The sequence below is a fragment of the Pleurodeles waltl genome, chromosome 7, assembly GCF_031143425.1.
Source record: "Pleurodeles waltl isolate 20211129_DDA chromosome 7, aPleWal1.hap1.20221129, whole genome shotgun sequence".
In the NCBI taxonomy this organism is placed as follows: Eukaryota; Metazoa; Chordata; class Amphibia; order Caudata; family Salamandridae; genus Pleurodeles; species Pleurodeles waltl.
Window position 1 is genome coordinate 952,187,809 of NC_090446.1, and position 18,555 is coordinate 952,206,363.

General features: G+C 45.6%; 1 protein-coding gene across 1 annotated transcript in view; it reads right to left on the reverse strand.

Annotated features, from left to right (window-relative positions):
• The window catches only part of DNAH17 (dynein axonemal heavy chain 17), a 7,556,186-nt gene that overhangs the window by 7,422,764 nt on the left and 114,867 nt on the right, over nt 1–18,555 (reverse strand). Inside the window, exon 3 of the mRNA XM_069201738.1 lies at nt 8,723–8,863. Within this exon, the coding sequence (XP_069057839.1) occupies nt 8,723–8,863 (141 nt within the window). The remainder of the gene's footprint in view (nt 1–8,722; nt 8,864–18,555) is intronic.

Here is an 18,555-nt window from a genome sequence, read left to right on the forward strand (position 1 = left end):
TTGAGATTTTTCACCATCTTTCTTCTTATTGCCATCTTTGTCACCCCCTGTATGAACTTTTCTGTTCACCCTTGTTCTGACCCATTTGTCTGCCTTCTTTCCCAATTCTTGGGGAGAGGTCAGATCAGAGTCTACCAGGTACTGGTGCAACAAATCAGACACACAATTATTAAGTATATGCTCTCTCAGGATTGTGTTATACAGGCTTTCATAATCAGTAACTTTACTGCCATGTAACCACCCCTCCAAGGCCTTCACTGAATGGTCAATGAAATCAACCCAGTCTTGTGAAGACTCCTTTTTGGTCTCTCTGAACTTTATCCTGTACTGTTCAGTGGTTAAGCCATAACCATCCAGGAGTGCATTCTTAAGAACTGTAAAATTATTGGCATCATTTTCTTTCACAGTAAGGAGCCTATCCCTACCTTTTCCACTAAATGATAGCCATAGGATAGCAGCCCACTGCCTTTGAGGGACATCCTGTACAGCACAGGCCCTCTCAAGTGCAGCAAACCACTTGTTAATGTCATCCCCCTCCTTATAAGGGGGAACTATCTTGTGCAGATTCCTGGAATCATGCTCTTTTGCAGGATGACTATGGGGAATACTGCTGCTGCCACCATGGGTATCTAAACCCAACTTCTGTCTTTCCTTCTCTAATTCTAAAGACTGTCTATCCAAATCCAGCTGTTGCTTCTTGAGCTTCAGTCTGGTTTGTTCCACTCTCAATCTATTGAGCTCCCTTTCTAACAATCTGTCATCAGGGTGGGTGGGAGGGACATTTCTAGATACAGAGGTATGATGGGAATGAACAGAAGGAGACCTGTCCCTTACAGAGGGCACCCTAACAGCTTGGCTACCAGTATAATGTGAGAGCACACCATCAGTATGGTGTGATTCAACCTCTGTACCAACTATGCTAGACTGTCTAGTAATGGGCAGGCTGAGAAGTTTCTTTCCTGAACCTTTTCCTGGGGGAGTCCCTGGATCAGATTGAGAACCATTAGCTACTTTTTCACCAGATTGGGCACTTATGGCCTTATCCTGTACTCTAAGCATATTAATTAACAGTTCTAAGGAAGGATTCTTCCCTACACTCAAACCTCTCTCTATGCAGAGACTCCTTGCTCCTTTCCAGCTAAGGTGATCATATGCAAGTTTGGACAGTTCAACTTTTTGGCCTGTGCCAGACATTTTTAGAGAGAGTTAAAGTGATAGACAAAGAGAAAAAAAAGTTTTCAGAACTTTTTGGAAAGACAGAAAAAAACTTTTTAAACTTTTAAGAACTTTTTGAAAGTTTAGAAGTACTTTTCAGCACTTAGAAAAGAGTGAAAAGAGGAAATGCAAAACTTTTTGTCTATGTGTATATACACTGACCTTGTTTTGTATATTTTTCTCTTATGAAAAGTACAATGACAAGAGTGGTAAGTAGTCTCAAGCACTTATCCCACCACTGCACAACCAATGTAGGAGGCTGGACTGGCTTGTAGTGAGTACCAAGGGGTACTTGCACCTTGCACCAGGCCCAGTTATCCCTTATTAGTGTATAGGGTGTCTAGCAGCTTAGGCTGATAGATAATGGTAGCTTAGCAAAGCAGCTCAGGCTGAACTAGGAGACGTGTGAAGCTACTACAGTACCACTTAGTGTCATATGCACAATATCATAAGAAAACACAATACACAGTTATACTAAAAATAAAGGTACTTTATTTTTATGACAATATGCCAAAGTATCTTAGAGTGTACCCTCAGTGAGAGGATAGGAAATATACACAAGATATATATACACAATAGCAAAAATATGCAGTATAGTCTTAGAAAACAGTGCAAACAATGTATAGTTACAATAGGATGCAATGGGGAAACATAGGGATAGGGGCAACACAAACCATATACTCCAGAAGTGGAATGCGAACCACGAATGGACCCCAAACCTATGTGACCTTGTAGAGGGTCGCTGGGACTATTAGAAAATAGTGAGAGTTAGAAAAATAACCCTCCCCAAGACCCTGAAAAGTGAGTGCAAAGTGCACCAAAGTTCCCCTAAGGACAAAATAGTCGTGTTAGAGGGAGAATGCAAGGAAAACACAAATCAGCAATGCAACAACGATGGATTCCTGTCTGAAGGTACCTGTGGAACAAGGGGACCAAGTCCAAAAGTCACAAGCAGCTCGGAGATGGGCAGATGCCCAAGAAATGCCAGCGGTTGGTGCAAAGAAGCTCTTACTAGGCTGAAGAACTGTGAATACTGCAGGAACGACAAGGGCTAGAGACTTCCCCTTTGGAGGATGGATCCCCCACGCCTTGGAGAGTCGTGCAGAAGTGTTTTCCCGCCGGATGGACGCCAACAAGCCTTGCTACACGCAAATCGTGCGTTTGGCGTTTTTGGACGCTGCTGGGGCCCAGGAGGGACCAGGAGGTCGCAAATTGGACCTGCAGAGAGAGGGGACGTCGAGCAAGACAAAGAGCCCTCACTGAAGCAGGTTGCACCCGGAGAAGTGCCAGAAACAGGCACTACGAGGATGCGTGAAACGGTGCTCGCCGAAGTTGCACAAAGGAGTCCCACGTCGCCGGAGACCAACTTAGAAAGTCGTGCAATGCAGGTTAGAGTGCCGTGGACCCAGGCTTGGCTGTGCACGAAGGATTTCCGCCGGAAGTGCACAGGGGCCGGAGTAGCTTGCAAAGTCGCGGTTCCCAGCAATGCAGCCCAGCGAGGTGAGGCAAGGACTTACCTCCACCAAACTTGGGCTGAAGAGTCACTGGACTGTGGGGGTCACTTGGACGGTGTCGCTGGATTCGAGGGACCTCGCTCGTCGTGCTGAGAGGAGACCCAAGGGACCGGAAATGCAGCTTTTTGGTGCCTGCGGTTGCAGGGGGAAGATTCCGTCGACCCACGGGAGATTTCTTCGGAGCTTCTGGTGCAGAGAGGAGGCAGACTACCCCCACAGCATGCACAAGCAGGAAAACAGTCGAGAAGGCGGCAGGATCAGCGTTACAGAGTTGCAGTAGTCGTCTTTGCTACTATGTTGCAGGTTTGCAGGCTTCCAGCGCGGTCAGCGGTCGATTCCTTATCAGAAGGTGAAGAGGGAGATGCAGAGGAACTCGGCTGAGCTCATGCATTCGTTATCTAAAGTTTCCCCAGAGACAGAGACCCTAAATAGCCAGAAAAGAGGGTTTGGCTACCTAGGAGAGAGGAAAGGCTACTAACACCTGAAGGAGCCTATCAGGAGGAGTCTCTGACGTCACCTGGTGGCACTGGCCACTCAGAGCAGTCCAGTGTGCCAGCAGCACCTCTGTTTCCAAGATGGCAGAGGTCTGGAGCACACTGGAGGAGCTCTGGACACCTCCCAGGGGAGGTGCAGGTCAGGGGAGTGGTCACTCCCCTTTCCTTTGTCCAGTTTCGCGCCAGAGCAGGGGCTAAGGGGTCCCTGAACCGGTGTAGACTGGCTTATGCAGAATTGGGCACATCTGTGCCCAACAAAGCATTTCCAGAGGCTGGGGGAGGCTACTCCTCCCCTGCCTTCACACCATTTTCCAAAGGGAGAGGGTGTCACACCCTCTCTCAGAGGAAGTTCTTTGTTCTGCCATCCTGGGCCAGGCCTGGCTGGACCCCAGGAGGGCACCTGCCTGTCTGAGGGGTTGGCAGCAGCAGCAGCTGCAGTGAAACCCCAGGAAGGGCAGTCTGGCAGTACCAGGGTCTGTGCTACAGACCACTGGGATCATGGAATTGTACCAACAATGCCAGGATGGCATAGAGGGGGCAATTCCATGATCATAGACATGTTACATGGCCATATTCGGAGTTACCATGGTGAAGCTACATATAGGTAGTGACCTATATGTAGTGCACGCGTGTAATGGTGTCCCCGCACTCACAAAGTTCAGTGAATTGGCTCTGAACAATGTGGGGGCACCTTGGCTAGTGCCAGGGTGCCCTCACACTAAGTAACTTTGCACCTAACCTTTACCAGGTAAAGGTTAGACATATAGGTGACTTATAAGTTACTTAAGTGCAGTGTAAAATGGCTGTGAAATAACGTGGACGTTATTTCACTCAGGCTGCAGTGGCAGGCCTGTGTAAGAATTGTCAGAGCTCCCTATGGGTGGCAAAAGAAATGCTGCAGCCCATAGGGATCTCCTGGAACCCCAATACCCTGGGTACCTCAGTACCATATACTAGGGAATTATAAGGGTGTTCCAGTAAGCCAATGTAAATTGGTAAAAATGGTCACTAGCCTGTCAGTGACAATTTGGAAAGAAATGAGAGAGCATAACCACTGAGGTTCTGGTTAGCAGAGCCTCAGTGAGACAGTTAGGCACCACACAGGGAACATACACATGCACACCTATGAGCACTGGGGCCCTGTGTGACAGGGTCCCAGTGACACATACATATAGGCCACAAACCTATGAGCACTGGGGTCCTGACCAGCAGGATCCCAGTGACACATAACAACCATACTGAAAACATGGTGTTTTCACTATGAGCACTGAGGCCTGGCTATCAGGATCCCAGTGAGACAGTGAAAACAGTGACAAACACCCTGACATACACTCACAAACAGGCCAAAAGTGGGGGTAACAAGGCTAGAAAGAGGCTACCTTCTCACAGTGCCCTCTGTGGTGTATTTTACAATAAAATGTACACTGGCATCAGTGTGCATTTATTGTGCTGAGAAGTTTGATACCAAACTTCCCAGTTTTCAGTGTAGCCATTATGGTGCTGTGGAGTTCGTGTAAAACAGACTCCCAGACCATATACTCTTATGGCTACCCTGCACTTACAATGTCTAAGGTTTTGTTTAGACACTGTAGGGGCACAGTGCTCATGCACTGGTACCCTCACCTATGGTATAGTGCACCCTGCCTTAGGGCTGTAAGGCCTGCTAGAGGGGTGTCTTACCTATACTGCATAGGCAGTGAGAGGCTGGCATGGCACCCTGAGGGGAGTGCCATGTCGACTTACTCATTTTGTTCTCACTAGCACACACAGGCTTGTAAGCAGTGTGTCTGTGCTGAGTGAGGGGTCTCTAGGGTGGCATAAGACATGCTGCAGCCCTTAGAGACCTTCCTTGGCATCAGGGCCCTTGGTACTAGAAGTACCAGTTACAAGAGACTTATCTGAATGCCAGGGTGTGCCAATTGTGGATACAATGGTACATTTTAGGTGAAGGAACACTGGTGCTGGGGCCTGGTTAGCAGGGTCCCAGCACACTTCTCAGTCAAGTCAGCATCAGTATCAGGCAAAAAGTGGGGGGTAACTGCAACAGGGAGCCATTTCTTTACAGCGTAGATTTTCCGGTGTTGAAGTTTGCCGAAGTGGAGGATATCCTGCTTTCCGTAGCTTCCCTTTGACATTGGGTTTTTGTCTAAATTGACATTATTTTTGATTCGGCTTTGCCGTCACATGCTTCAAATTTAAATACGGTTCTGTGCTTTGCTGTCCTCTGGACTTGTCGAAATATGTACTATGTATATTTTTTATCCGGGGCATATTATTCATGTTTGATTAGAACCACTTACTACCGACAAGGGGAGGGTATAGTGTGGTTAGGTATATGTATCCTTTACGCGTTTGCTTCTGGTGTTAGGCCTTTGTGCACTTTGCCCTGGGTGTATTTTTATTCCTTTGCTTGCAGCATTGAGCCCCCGTGCACTTTGCTCTAAATGCATTTTATTCAGCTTCGTACTGTTATTTTTCAATAGCCAGTTCTACGGTCTTGTTTTATTTTCCAGTATCATACTGTTTAGCCTATTTCTGCACTGGAGTTCTCAATAACACATTCTTGCTCACTCTGGGCTCCAGTCAAGGATACAGTCTGGTACATTGCCGATAGAAGTGGTAGGAGTTTAGTCTTTGAATACATTCTTGCGTAGGGACATTTTGTGATCACACTGACATGTTAGTTATAAAAACACTTCCTTGTCCTAATACACGCGAGAGGGAGATTCCGACCAGGGAACCACAACTAGTCGCTGACTGCCTCGTTGCAGATGCTGAACCAGATCACAGGCCTTTGCTCAGGTATGAGGGTTGATGGCTTCCAAGGGAATCTGAAAGGCAAGCTAATAGCTTAGCATGCTGTGCTCGAAATATAACCTATTGAGAGTGAATAGAATCCATTAACACCATGATAGCGTTGTTTTTATGTTTCACTCTCATAGTGACTATTTCAATCCTACTGTGTTGTATGGTTCTTGTTATTGCGGCTCATGCCTTAATATCTAAAATACAGGCGTTTTATTAAACACAATCAATAAAACTTAAACTGCCTTTGTCATTTGTATATGAGATCATACTGTAAATGAGAGAGCTGGTTGGGACCTGAGTGACCACGACTTCCCTGAGAAGTTCTATAGATGTCATGCGCTTGGCTGCCTAATCATCCCTTCCCCTCGGGAGAGATGAGGCACTACTAGTTAGCCGGAGCAAAACCGGATTGAAGGTGACAGAGGTCCTTCCAAGTGGGTAAGACTCAGTCCCCCACACCAGGAACGACCCTGCTACCTAGAAATCCAGTAGTCTCATTGAGGATAATGAGAGCCCACACGACAGTAGGTTCTCCAGACGGAAGCCTAGAGCGTCAACGCTCTTCCTGCGCCGTGCCGGCTGAGCGAAGGGTCAAAGTTGAAGAACGTTTGGCCTTCTTCAACTTCTTCTTGTGACCCAAGTGTCCTGAAGACTTAGAGTGGGATGACGAAGAGTGGAGGTGATGCCGCAAGCGGTCTCGTGACCTTCCTCAGGAAAGAGACCGGGAGCAATGCAGAGTCAAGCGCCAGGCTGCCATGAGCTTCAGGGACTGCTCCCTCAAAGCCTTCGGGTTCATGGCTTGGCACTCAGAGCACGACTTTTGATCGTGGTTGTGCTCCTGGCACTACAAGCACACGAGGTGCAGATCCGTCACCAACATAATTCAGTGGCAAAGGTCACACGGATTAAACCCGGTCTTCCATGACATCCTTGACGCACCAAAAAAGTTTAAAAAAAATAATCTTTGAAACAGTTGAAGTTAATAAAAAAATGACTAAGGGTAGCTCTCTACGGATCTGTGCATAGGCTGGCACGGAAAAGAAAAGAACTGACTTCAGCACGCCAGGGTAGCCCCTATATACGACTGCTCGTCATCACAGCGACCACGATGCCAAAGAAGGGCACAGAGTCGACAGATGTCACCTGAAAGCGCGCAAGGGTACAGCTCGAAGAAAAATCTCCGAATCCAGCCTGATCCATGGGGGAATTTCTAAGGTAAGGAATCTGCAACTAGAAGTCTCTATCAGATAAGATGAGTAAGAGGGATGAAAAATCAGAGCCAAGTGAGACAGTAGGAAGAGGGGTAAATAGGCACAAATTAGTGAGCAGATGTATTTAGGTAAAGCAGGTGGGTTTTAGTAGTTTCCTTAAGGTTAACAGACTAGGTTGAGCTCTGAGTGAAGGGAGTTACACAAGTCTGGAGCAGTGCCAGAACTATTGTTTTTGTGCCAACATTTTTTCAAGGTTGGTGTTTGTTGGAGGAGTATGTTCTTGCTTCTAAAACCTCTTTCAAATGGAGATGGTCAGTAGTGTGGCAAGGTAGGGAGGTGCTTTAAAAAGAATAGCGTTTTAGTGCCTAAGACAACCAATTTTTAATAATATTCTGTCAACGTGGGTCACATGATTACAATTTCTTTTTAGAGGTCAGAAGAGCAGTGGTGAGGAAGACGAACTTGATGGCTGATAAGTCACATCATAGCCTGCAACGTTTGCCGCCTGCATCTGATGGTATAACACCTTCTTCCTTCTTCGTGATTTTACAATGTGGTTCTCTGGAGACTGAATGAACTTCATACGAAGCAGTCTTGTTAATTAATCTGTGCTGAGTGTTTTCTGTTCAGAACTTTTTCCGGAACATGAGGAACACTGTCACATTCATCCTTGATGAAAGGGAATATCTAGACTTGGACCCCTCCAGCCACAAAAACAGTTGCTCTTTAACTTTTTGTGAAACTTTTTCTGCACATCTTTGACTTTGCGAACTGGAGACAGGGAGTAAATGCAGTCCTTATGAGAATACTTCACATGGAGTCTGTCTCTCACATGCCACAACGCCTGAAGAGACCTTTGTCTGGATGATTCTGACTTGGTTTGTCCACAGTCCTGAGACAGCCACTTAGATAAGAATGTTACACCAAGGGTAAGGTAAGCAGCGATCTGAGAGATTTGAAGAAACTATTATTTGAACAGTGGAGCAGAGCTCTTTTAACACATGAAGTACAGTAAACATCTGAGGTATTGCCTCTTGGGGCGTCGTATTTTCTGGGCTCTCACCTCATTAGTCAAAGTTTGGGCATTTTTCAATGAGGTGATTGTGCTGCTAAAGTGATATGGCTTAAGGCATTTCATGCGGTATTAGCACCACACTATTTGAAAATCACAGTGGAAACCAAATGTTAGAGATTGTTCAATAAGTGATTCCAAGTTCATAGTAAGTAACAGTGACATTATGACATTCTTCTTTATTTTATAACTTTGAAAGCTCGCCTTTGCAAGAAATACTTTTGAGACGTTACAGTTTGCTAATGGCTGCACACCACAAACCAGCACGGTGACAAAAGTCAGTTACAATAGGAAGGTTCAGCTGTCTATGGCTGCGCATTTTTAATAGTTTTTCGAAACAAAGGTGCTGTTTGTTCTAAAAAGTGCAATTCTACCCAGAGACAATCTAACTCATGTGAATTAGCTTACCGTTATTATTGCCAATATCTTCTCGCCAGCATCTGTAATAGACGTGTACCGTTTATTTACCAATCCTGCTCTTCCATCTATGTCCAAAAAAAAATCCTTCTTAGTGTCCTTCCTTTCAAACAGGGGACTTGCTGACCACTCCTATTAAAGGAAAAGTTAAAATACTATGGTAAGGCTTCAATACAATAAAGAAGGAGGTGCCATTCAATGGGCTACTTAAAGTAAGGAAATGGCTTCCACATAAATCTAAAACAGGCTTATATAGACTAGAGACATAATGGCTGCTACAATGTAATGTTTTATGTATTCCGTTGCTGCAATGACAGAGCACATCTAAGTACCAATACACACATAAAAAAATAAGCTAGTTTCTTCAAAATTGGTACAAGAAGACAAACACAAGATAGTTATATACATAGACCCAGTGTGTCATTTTACCTTGACCAATTAGTTATCACCCAATGTCTGCACTTGTTCACTTTTGTTCCATTTCCTATTCCCTTATGCTTACATACCATCGAAGAATCTCACATACACACCGTCTTTCAAATGCTATATAATCATAAAATGTTCTAACGGGTCTACCTCAACGTATGTAAATATTTATTCTAAATTACCAAAAGAAAAATTAATTTGAAAAATCGAAGAAAAAAACAACAACATAATTTTCATTGAGAAATATGTCATAGCCATGCACAAATAGGGCCAACAAAATCACTGTCAAGCTGTATCAAAAGCGAAACGTTACTCAACTAGTTATTTGTCTTGACGGGGGGGGGGAAATATGGCCGATGGCAGCTAAACCTGAGGACATCCAGAGACTGAGCCATGATTTACTGAAATTCGTAGGGCTCACGAATATACCTATGACATACCTAACATCACTACATTAAAAATCTTGCCCTTGAACCTAAATGGCTTGGGCAACAGAATTAAATGGGGCATAGTGCTGCAATACCTTAAGCGGCACTTCCTAGACACAGTCATGTTGCAAGAAACATCTGAAATGTAACCACTGTAACACACACAAAAAATCCACCCCACACATTCCCAGGAGACTTGGTCCAACCGACAGGGTAGGTCTGTAATTTAGATAGGGATGTGGGAAGGCCTGGCACTTAACCTGTGCTCAGTATACAGTCACGCCTTGCTGGGGGGGGTGGGGGCGGGGCAGAAGGACGGTGTGGCGTGGCAGGGAGAGAGAAGGACAAAGAAAAAAATTAATAATAATAAACAATTTACCTTCCTTGCTGCCGTGCCGCTCCTCGGTCCTCACAACAGGCACAGGTTCCCAGCCTGCCCTGTGGCCAATCCTAATGCTGGAAGCATGAAAGCGTTAGTTTGGCTGGAGCACCCTGGCTTGATGCTCCGAGGCACAGTGGGAGCCTCTGCCAGCTGTCTCCAACCCGGAGACACACTGCCAGGTTGGAGAGAGCCCAATGCACATGTGTGTTTGGCCACCCCAAGACAGCCGGCCAAACATGCATTTGTACTGAGAGAGTGCTGTACAATCCCCCTCCATCTCTGTCACGCCTCATTGCCCGCACCTTTTACAGTAAAACAATAATAAACATACTTTATAATTGTTTTATTGTAAAAGGTTTGAAGCTGCTGCCGCTGGTGGGGGGCGGGTGGTGGGGCGACACTCCTCTGTTATAAGGGAGGAGCAGCTGCTGTCAGTATACATCCCTCTCCACTGAGACTCGATGCCCAGGCCATCCCAGACCAATCGGCAATGCTCCTGGCCTCCCCCAGGACCGTTAGTAATGGGAGGAGACTTCAATGCAGTAATTAGCAAAGGGTGGGACTGGGACACTACAGTGGCCAACCAAGCCCACCTTATCCACCTCACAGGTTTACTGGAGGTGCTGGGACTGATTGACATTTGGCAAACCCAAAATCCGCACCACTCCGGAGCGACAACAGCTGCTCATGCATAGATTACTTCCTGATGCAAATACTACACATGGGAAAAATTCATGAGAGCCAGTCACTTAGCAAGGGCATTCTAGGACCACTCTCTCATCTGGGTGTGTAGGAGGCTGGCCTGGTTTGTAGTGGGTACCAAATGTACTTACACCTTATACCTGGTTCAGTTATCCCTTATTAGTGAAATGTAGTCAGTGTCTAGCAGCCAGGCTGTCTAGGGGTAGCTGTAGCTAAACAACCAAGGTTGATCCAGGAGACCTGTAAATCTCTTGCTATACCACTGTAGTCACACAGTACTCACTCACAAGAAAAAAAATACCCAGCCATTTTGGTTTGCAAGGTGTGGGGGCACTCTCGAGGGCTCTGAGTGGCCAGTGCCAGCAGGTGATGTCATAAACCCCTCGTGGTAGGTCCATGCCTGATAAGGTAGCCAATCCCCCTCTCAGGGCTATTTAGGGTCTCTCCTGTGGGTTCTCCTCAGATTCTCCTTGCAAGGTTCCTTCAGGAATCCTCTGCAACTACTACTTAATCCACTGACTTCGGATCAACCGCAGCCTGCTCCAGGAACTACTGTAGCAGCAACAAAGTATCCACAAGGGATACTTTTCCTCTGCAACTTTAGCTCCAGCCAGGAACTGCAACAGTTTCCACGGCGTGCACGCTCTGAGGACTCCCCGTCTTCACCATGCACCACTGTACTGCCATTTGATGGAGTTTGTTTGACCAATGACTTTGTGTTTCACCACTGCGCATATTAGTTGCTCAATGTTCACCAGTAGCACATGGTATGTTTTGTTCAGTTGAGCCGCCTATTGGCTTTGACATGGCATTAGCCATTACTTTCAGTTTAGCCGCCTATGGGCTTTGACATGGCATTAGCCATTACTTTCTGTATTCAGTTTAGCCGCCTATTGGCTTTGACATTGCATTAGTCATTACATTCTGTATTCTGCCTATTGGCTTTGATATGTTGTATCCAGTCTAGCTGCCTATTGACTTTGACATGCTATTAGGTATTCTGCCTATTGGCTTTGACATGATGTATTCAGTTTAGCTGCCTATTGGCTTTGACATGATATTATACATTGCATTTTATATTCAGCTCAACTGCCTATTGGCTTTGACATGATATTATACATTGCATTTTGTATTCAGCTCAGCTGCCTATTGGCTTTGACATGATATTAGACATTGCATTTTATATTCAGCTCAGCTGCTTATTGGCTTTGACATGATATTAGACATTGCATTTTGAATTCAGCTTAGCTGCCTGTTGGCTTTGATATGACACTAGACATTGCATTTGATATTTAGGTTAGCTGCCCATTGCCTTTAACGTGGAGTTAGACATTGCAGTTGAGAATCCAAGCTGTATTTTTCCAAGCTGTGTTTTTGCACCAGATGATGTTTTTTCTCACAGTAGACTAGACCTGATAAGAGAGAGTACATGGGTGTTTTTCTCTCCGCTTGAGCTTGGGAACAGGAGTAGTCTCGGAGACCTGGCCAGTCTCCAAAAGGCTTGCTCAGTTTTCCCAGGTCTGAGAGGAGGGGGCACACCTTTGTAACGAATGACACAGGCTGCAGAGATTCAGATTCAAATCTGCCGGACCTCGTGCTGGAGCTTGGCGCCAGCTGCCAGCAATCCCGTGTGGGTAGATGAATCGCTTTCTCGCGGCTGACAGGGGGTCATCAGCTTGCAGACCTTAGAAAGATGAAGCTGTAAATAGTTTCCCACACGGTGAAGTATTTGTTTTGCTTTGCATTCAATATCTTATAAATATAACCTGCTGTGTATATTGCAAACTGATATATTTTGTTTGATTAACGCGGGCTTGAAAGCTACTAATTCGTCATTCATAAATATTGTGGTTGGGGAAGAATTAACAACAATAAAAGTCTTCTTTGACCTCAGAAGTGCATTTCTGTTGTGTTATGTTAGTGCTTAAAAACTAGATAAGAGGAAAGCACTACAATTGGTACCAGAAGTGGGGTCGATCATTAAGAGTTGATTAAGGGGTTTGACGAGTTAGTGGATTTCTACGTGCACACTTTAAAAGTGTAATTGTTTTTGTTGTTTTGAGAATTACAGAAATTGTTTTTTGTTGTTTGGAGAATCACAGTAGCACGGCAGACCATGTCTGAGAATGCATGTGTTGTTAAACTGCCTGATGGTGCTACGAAAAACTGTGAATTGTTTTCTGTTTGGGGAATTACAGAAGCACTGCAGACCATGTTTGAAAATGCATGTGTAGCTAAACTGCCTGATAATGCTTTGAGAAATAATTTCTGTTGTACATATGTAGAAAATGTGTCTTTTGGAAGTAATGATGACAGAAAGGTCTGGATACCTTTATCTGCTTACAGAGAAATGCAGGAGAAATGTAGGCAGTTGGAACATGAAAATAGGAATTTACGTGAGCAAATTAGCCAGACTGAAAGTTATAAAAATGCTGTTGTAGAGGAATCTTTCTTTTCCCATTCCAGTAATGAGGGGGTTAAGACAGCTTCGAGCTGCACTGAGTTTTCGTGTGAGCCAGGGTTTTTGGCAGACAAAATGCATTCCTTAACTGATAACACGGAGGAGAGAGCAAAGAATGTGATTTACGAGTTACCGTTGCAGAATGAAGTAAAAAGAAAGGTTTTAAAGGAAGAGACACTGAGTTTCATTAGCTTGTTTGATTTTTGGAAAAAGAATAGCCCTCATTTGAGAGAAATCCTAACACTTTTGTATATGGTCACTGTGAAAAATTATATGCAGTTGCGCGCTTGTGATTTGGCAAATGAAATAATGCAGACTTTAGGTTTCTGCGCAGTGCAAGAAGGAAATACTTATGTACATGTAACTCAAGAACAAGGAAAGAAAATAGTGCCCCTAGCTAGAATCATACAATGGATCTGGTACTTGCAAGACAGGGCTAGAGTACCACAGGTAAAAGAGTTATCAATGAAGTTGTGTGCACCATTTGAATTCGTGTCTACTGAAGATAAAAAGCATGTTTGTTTTACTAATGATTCATTGACTGAAATGTTGTTTTCTGGCACAGGAGAAGGAATGGAGTTGTATAATGTGTGTCAGATTTTAAAGCAAGAGCTACGTGAGATGTGTCATTTTTACGCTGATTTTTGGTTCATTGCTAATGTTTTAGCACCTAACTGGTTCAATTACCTTGCAGATGTTAATGAGAAAAATGCAGAGAGAGAAGTGTACACCCAGAATTCTGCCTTAGTGGGGATGGCTAAGTGGGTGCCCCAGAAATGTGAACAGCTGAGAGAAAAAGCCACTTACAGGTGGGCAGAGATGAGAGGGATGCACATTCCCCTAGATTTGATAAAAACTGTGCAGCACGCACAAAAGCAATCTGTCATGCAAGCAGTCACAGAGCAGTTGGGGAGAGGAAAGTTACCAGATCAGAAATGGCAAATTGATCAGGTTTTAGGGAGAGTGATTGCTGCAAATTACCAAGGAAAAATCGAAATTATGCTGATACCTAGAAAAGAATCTGATTCATTCATACAAATTGGAGACAGAATGGCCCAAATTGGCAAAAATGCAGTGAATGGAGGTTTGGTAAAGAAGGAGTCTGCCCCAGCCCTTCTGACAGTGCGAGAAAAGGGAAGCTGTGGCGCAGCAGATAAAAACCTCAGTGCTGATGTGTGGGCTGAAGCCCCAAGTGATCCTCCAGAACCTGCAGTGAATATAACAAAGGGCCCCAAAAACGTCCTGCTGATTATAAAACAGGGAAAGAAAGAGGAAGGGTGCAGTTTAAATGAAAAATGTTATTTGCAAGAAAAGTCATACTTGTTTCTTTTGCAGATCCTACCACGTTTCGCCACTGTCCCTGAGTGTGCTGTGTGGTCCCCCTTCCGGTGTGTGCGTGTGGGGTCGGGGAAGGGACCAAATCCCCAACCTGAACCTGGCTGAGTAAAGTGCCAGCACCATGGATCCATTTTGCGCAAACTGCACCTTCAGTTCAAGTTCAACTTGTTTGATTGCATTCTTCCACTGGAACTAAGCTGTGATTTTTTTTTTCCCTCTCATATGGAACTCTGACTTTTGCTTACCTTCCAGAAAACCTTTCAAGTGGACCGTGCACCTTTACATGAGTAGTACTCATGCTACATCAAATTGCTAACACTGTTGAATTAGAGACTAATTCAGAGTACAAATTGCCCAGTCTTTTCTATGTAGATGTATCTGAGGTGAAAGGTTATGGCATCTATATGTTAATCCACTTCTATTGCTTTACAGGGATTGCTTTGATCATTCAAATCTGATTTGCTGATAATGTTTTTTTTTTGTGCTGATGTTTTTTGTTTTTGTTTGAAACAAGAGATATGTGAAACAAAAATTCATTGGTCAAAGGGCGGAATGTACTGCCATTTGATGGAGTTTGTTTGACCAATGACTTTGTGTTTCACCACTGCGCATATTAGTTGCTCAATGTTCACCAGTAGCACATGGTATGTTTTGTTCAGTTGAGCCGCCTATTGGCTTTGACATGGCATTAGCCATTACTTTCAGTTTAGCCGCCTATGGGCTTTGACATGGCATTAGCCATTACTTTCTGTATTCAGTTTAGCCGCCTATTGGCTTTGACATTTGTGAGAAGGTAGCCTCTTTCTAGCCTTGTTACCCCCACTTTTGGCCTGTTTGTGAGTGTATGTCAGGGTGTTTGTCACTGTTTTCACTGTCTCACTGGGATCCTGATAGCCAGGCCTCAGTGCTCATAGTGAAAACACTATGGTTTCAGTATGTTTGTTATGTGTCACTGGGATCCTGCTGGTCAGGACCCCAGTGCTCATAGGTTTGTGGCCTATATGTATGTGTCACGGGGACCCTGTCACACAGGGCCCCAGTGCTCATAGGTGTGCATGTATATGTTCCCTGTGTGGTGCCTAACTGTCTCACTGAGGCTCTGCTAACCAGAACCTCAGTGGTTATGCTCTCTCATTTCTTTCCAAATTGTCACTGACAGGCTAGTGACCATTTTTACCAATTTACATTGGCTTACTGGAACACCCTTATAATTCCCTAGTATATGGTACTGAGGTACCCAGGGTATTGGGGTTCCAGGAGATCCCTATGGGCTGCAGCATTTCTTTTGCCACCCATAGGGAGCTCTGACAATTCTTACACAGGCCTGCCACTGCAGCCTGAGTGAAATAACGTCCACGTTATTTCACAGCCATTTTACACTGCACTTAAGTAACTTATAAGTCACCTATATGTCTAACCTTTACCTGGTAAAGGTTAGGTGCAAAGTTACTTAGTGTGAGGGCACCCTGGCACTAGCCAAGGTGCCCCCACATTGTTCAGAGCCAAATCACTGAACTTTGTGAGTGCGGGGACACCATTACACGCGTGCACTACATATAGGTCACTACCTATATGTAGCTTCACCATGGTAACTCCGAATATGGCCATGTAACATGTCTATGATCATGGAATTGCCCCCTCTATGCCATCCTGGCATTGTTGGTACAATTCCATGATCCCAGTGGTCTGTAGCACAGACCCTGGTACTGCCAGACTGCCCTTCCTGGGGTTTCTCTGCAGCTGCTGCTGCTGCCAACCCCTCAGACAGGCAGCTGCCCTCCTGGGGTCCAGCCAGGCCTGGCCCAGGATGGCAGAACAAAGAACTTCCTCTGAGAGAGGGTGTGACACCCTCTCCCTTTGGAAAATGGTGTGAAGGCAGGGGAGGAGTAGCCTCCCCCAGCCTCTGGAAATGCTTTGTTGGGCACAAATGTGCCCAATTCTGCATAAGCCAGTCTACACCGGTTCAGGGACCCCTTAGCCCCTGCTCTGGCGCGAAACTGGACAAAGGAAAGGGGAGTGACCACTCCCCTGACCTGCACCTCCCCTGGGAGGTGTCCAGAGCTCCTCCAGTGTGCTCCAGACCTCTGCCATCTTGGAAACAGAGGTGCTGCTGGCACACTGGACTGCTCTGAGTGGCCAGTGCCACCAGGTGACGTCAGAGACTCCTGCTGATAGGCTCCTTCAGGTGTTAGTAGCCTTTCCTCTCTCCTAGGTAGCCAAACCCTCTTTTCTGGCTATTTAGGGTCTCTGTCTCTGGGGAAACTTTAGATAACGAATGCATGAGCTCAGCCGAGTTCCTCTGCATCTCCCTCTTCACCTTCTGATAAGGAATCGACCGCTGACCGCGCTGGAAGCCTGCAAACCTGCAACATAGTAGCAAAGACGACTACTGCAACTCTGTAACGCTGATCCTGCCGCCTTCTCGACTGTTTTCCTGCTTGTGCATGCTGTGGGGGTAGTCTGCCTCCTCTCTGCACCAGAAGCTCCGAAGAAATCTCCCGTGGGTCGACGGAATCTTCCCCCTGCAACCGCAGGCACCAAAAAGCTGCATTACCGGTCCCTTGGGTCTCCTCTCAGCACGACGAGCGAGGACTCTCGAATCCAGCGACTCTGTCCAAGTGACCCCCACAGTCCAGTGACTCTTCAGTCCAAGTTTGGTGGAGGTAAGTCCTTGCCTCACCTCGCTGGGCTGCATTGCTGGGAACCGCGACTTTGCAACTACTCCGGCCCCTGTGCACTTCCGGCAGAAATCCTTTGTGCACAGCCAAGCCTGTGTCCACGGCACTCTAACCTGCATTGCACGACTTTCTAAGTTGGTCTCCGGCGACGTGGGACTCCTTTGTGCAACTTCGGCAAGCACCGTTTCACGCATCCTCGTAGTGCCTTTTTCTGGCACTTCTCCGGGTGCTACCTGCTTTAGTGAGGGCTCTTTGTCTTGCTCGACGTCCCCTCTCTCTGCAGGTCCAATTTGCGACCTCCTGGTCCCTCCTGGGCCCCAGCAGCGTCCAAAAACGCCAAACGCACGATTTGCGTGTAGCAAGGCTTGTTGGCGTTCATCCGGCGGGAAAACACTTCTGCACGACTCTCCAAGGCGTGGGGGATCCATCCTCCAAAGGGGAAGTCTCTAGCCCTTGTCGTTCCTGCAGTATTCACAGTTCTTCAGCCTAGTAAGAGCTTCTTTGCACCAACCGCTGGCATTTCTTGGGCATCTGCCCATCTCCGAGTGGCTTGTGACTTTTGGACTTGGTCCCCTTGTTCCACAGGTACCCTCAGTCAGGAATCCATCGTTGTTGCATTGCTGATTTGTGTTTTCCTTGCATTTTCCCTCTAACACGACTATTTTGTCCTTAGGGGAACTTTAGTGCACTTTGCACTCACTTTTCAGGGTCTTGGGGAGGGTTATCTTTCTAACTCTCACTATTTTCTAATAGTCCCAGCGACCCTCTACAAGGTCACATAGGTTTGGGGTCCATTCGTGGTTCGCATTCCACTTTTGGAGTATATGGTTTGTGTTGCCCCTATCCCTATGTTTCCCCATTGCATCCTATTGTAACTATACATTGTTTGCACTGTTTTCTAAGACTATACTGCATATTTTTGCTATTGTGTATATATATCTTGTGTATATTTCCTATCCTCTCACTGAGGGTACACTCTAAGATACTTTGGCATATTGTCATAAAAATAAAGTACCTTTATTTTTAGTATAACTGTGTATTGTGTTTTCTTATGATATTGTGCATATGACACTAAGTGGTACTGTAGTAGCTTCACACGTCTCCTAGTTCAGCCTAAGCTGCTCTGCTAAGCTACCATTATCTATCTGCCTAAGCTGCTAGACACCCTATACACTAATAAGGGATAACTGGGCCTGGTGCAAGGTGCAAGTACCCCTTGGTACTCACTACAAGCCAGTCCAGCCTCCTACATTGGTTGTGCAGTGGTGGGATAAGTGCTTGAGACTACTTACCACTCTTGTCATTGTACTTTTCATAAGAGAAAAATATACAAAACAAGGTCAGTGTATATACACATAGCCAAAAAGTTTTGCATTTCCTCTTTGCACTCTTTTCTAAGTGCTGAAAAG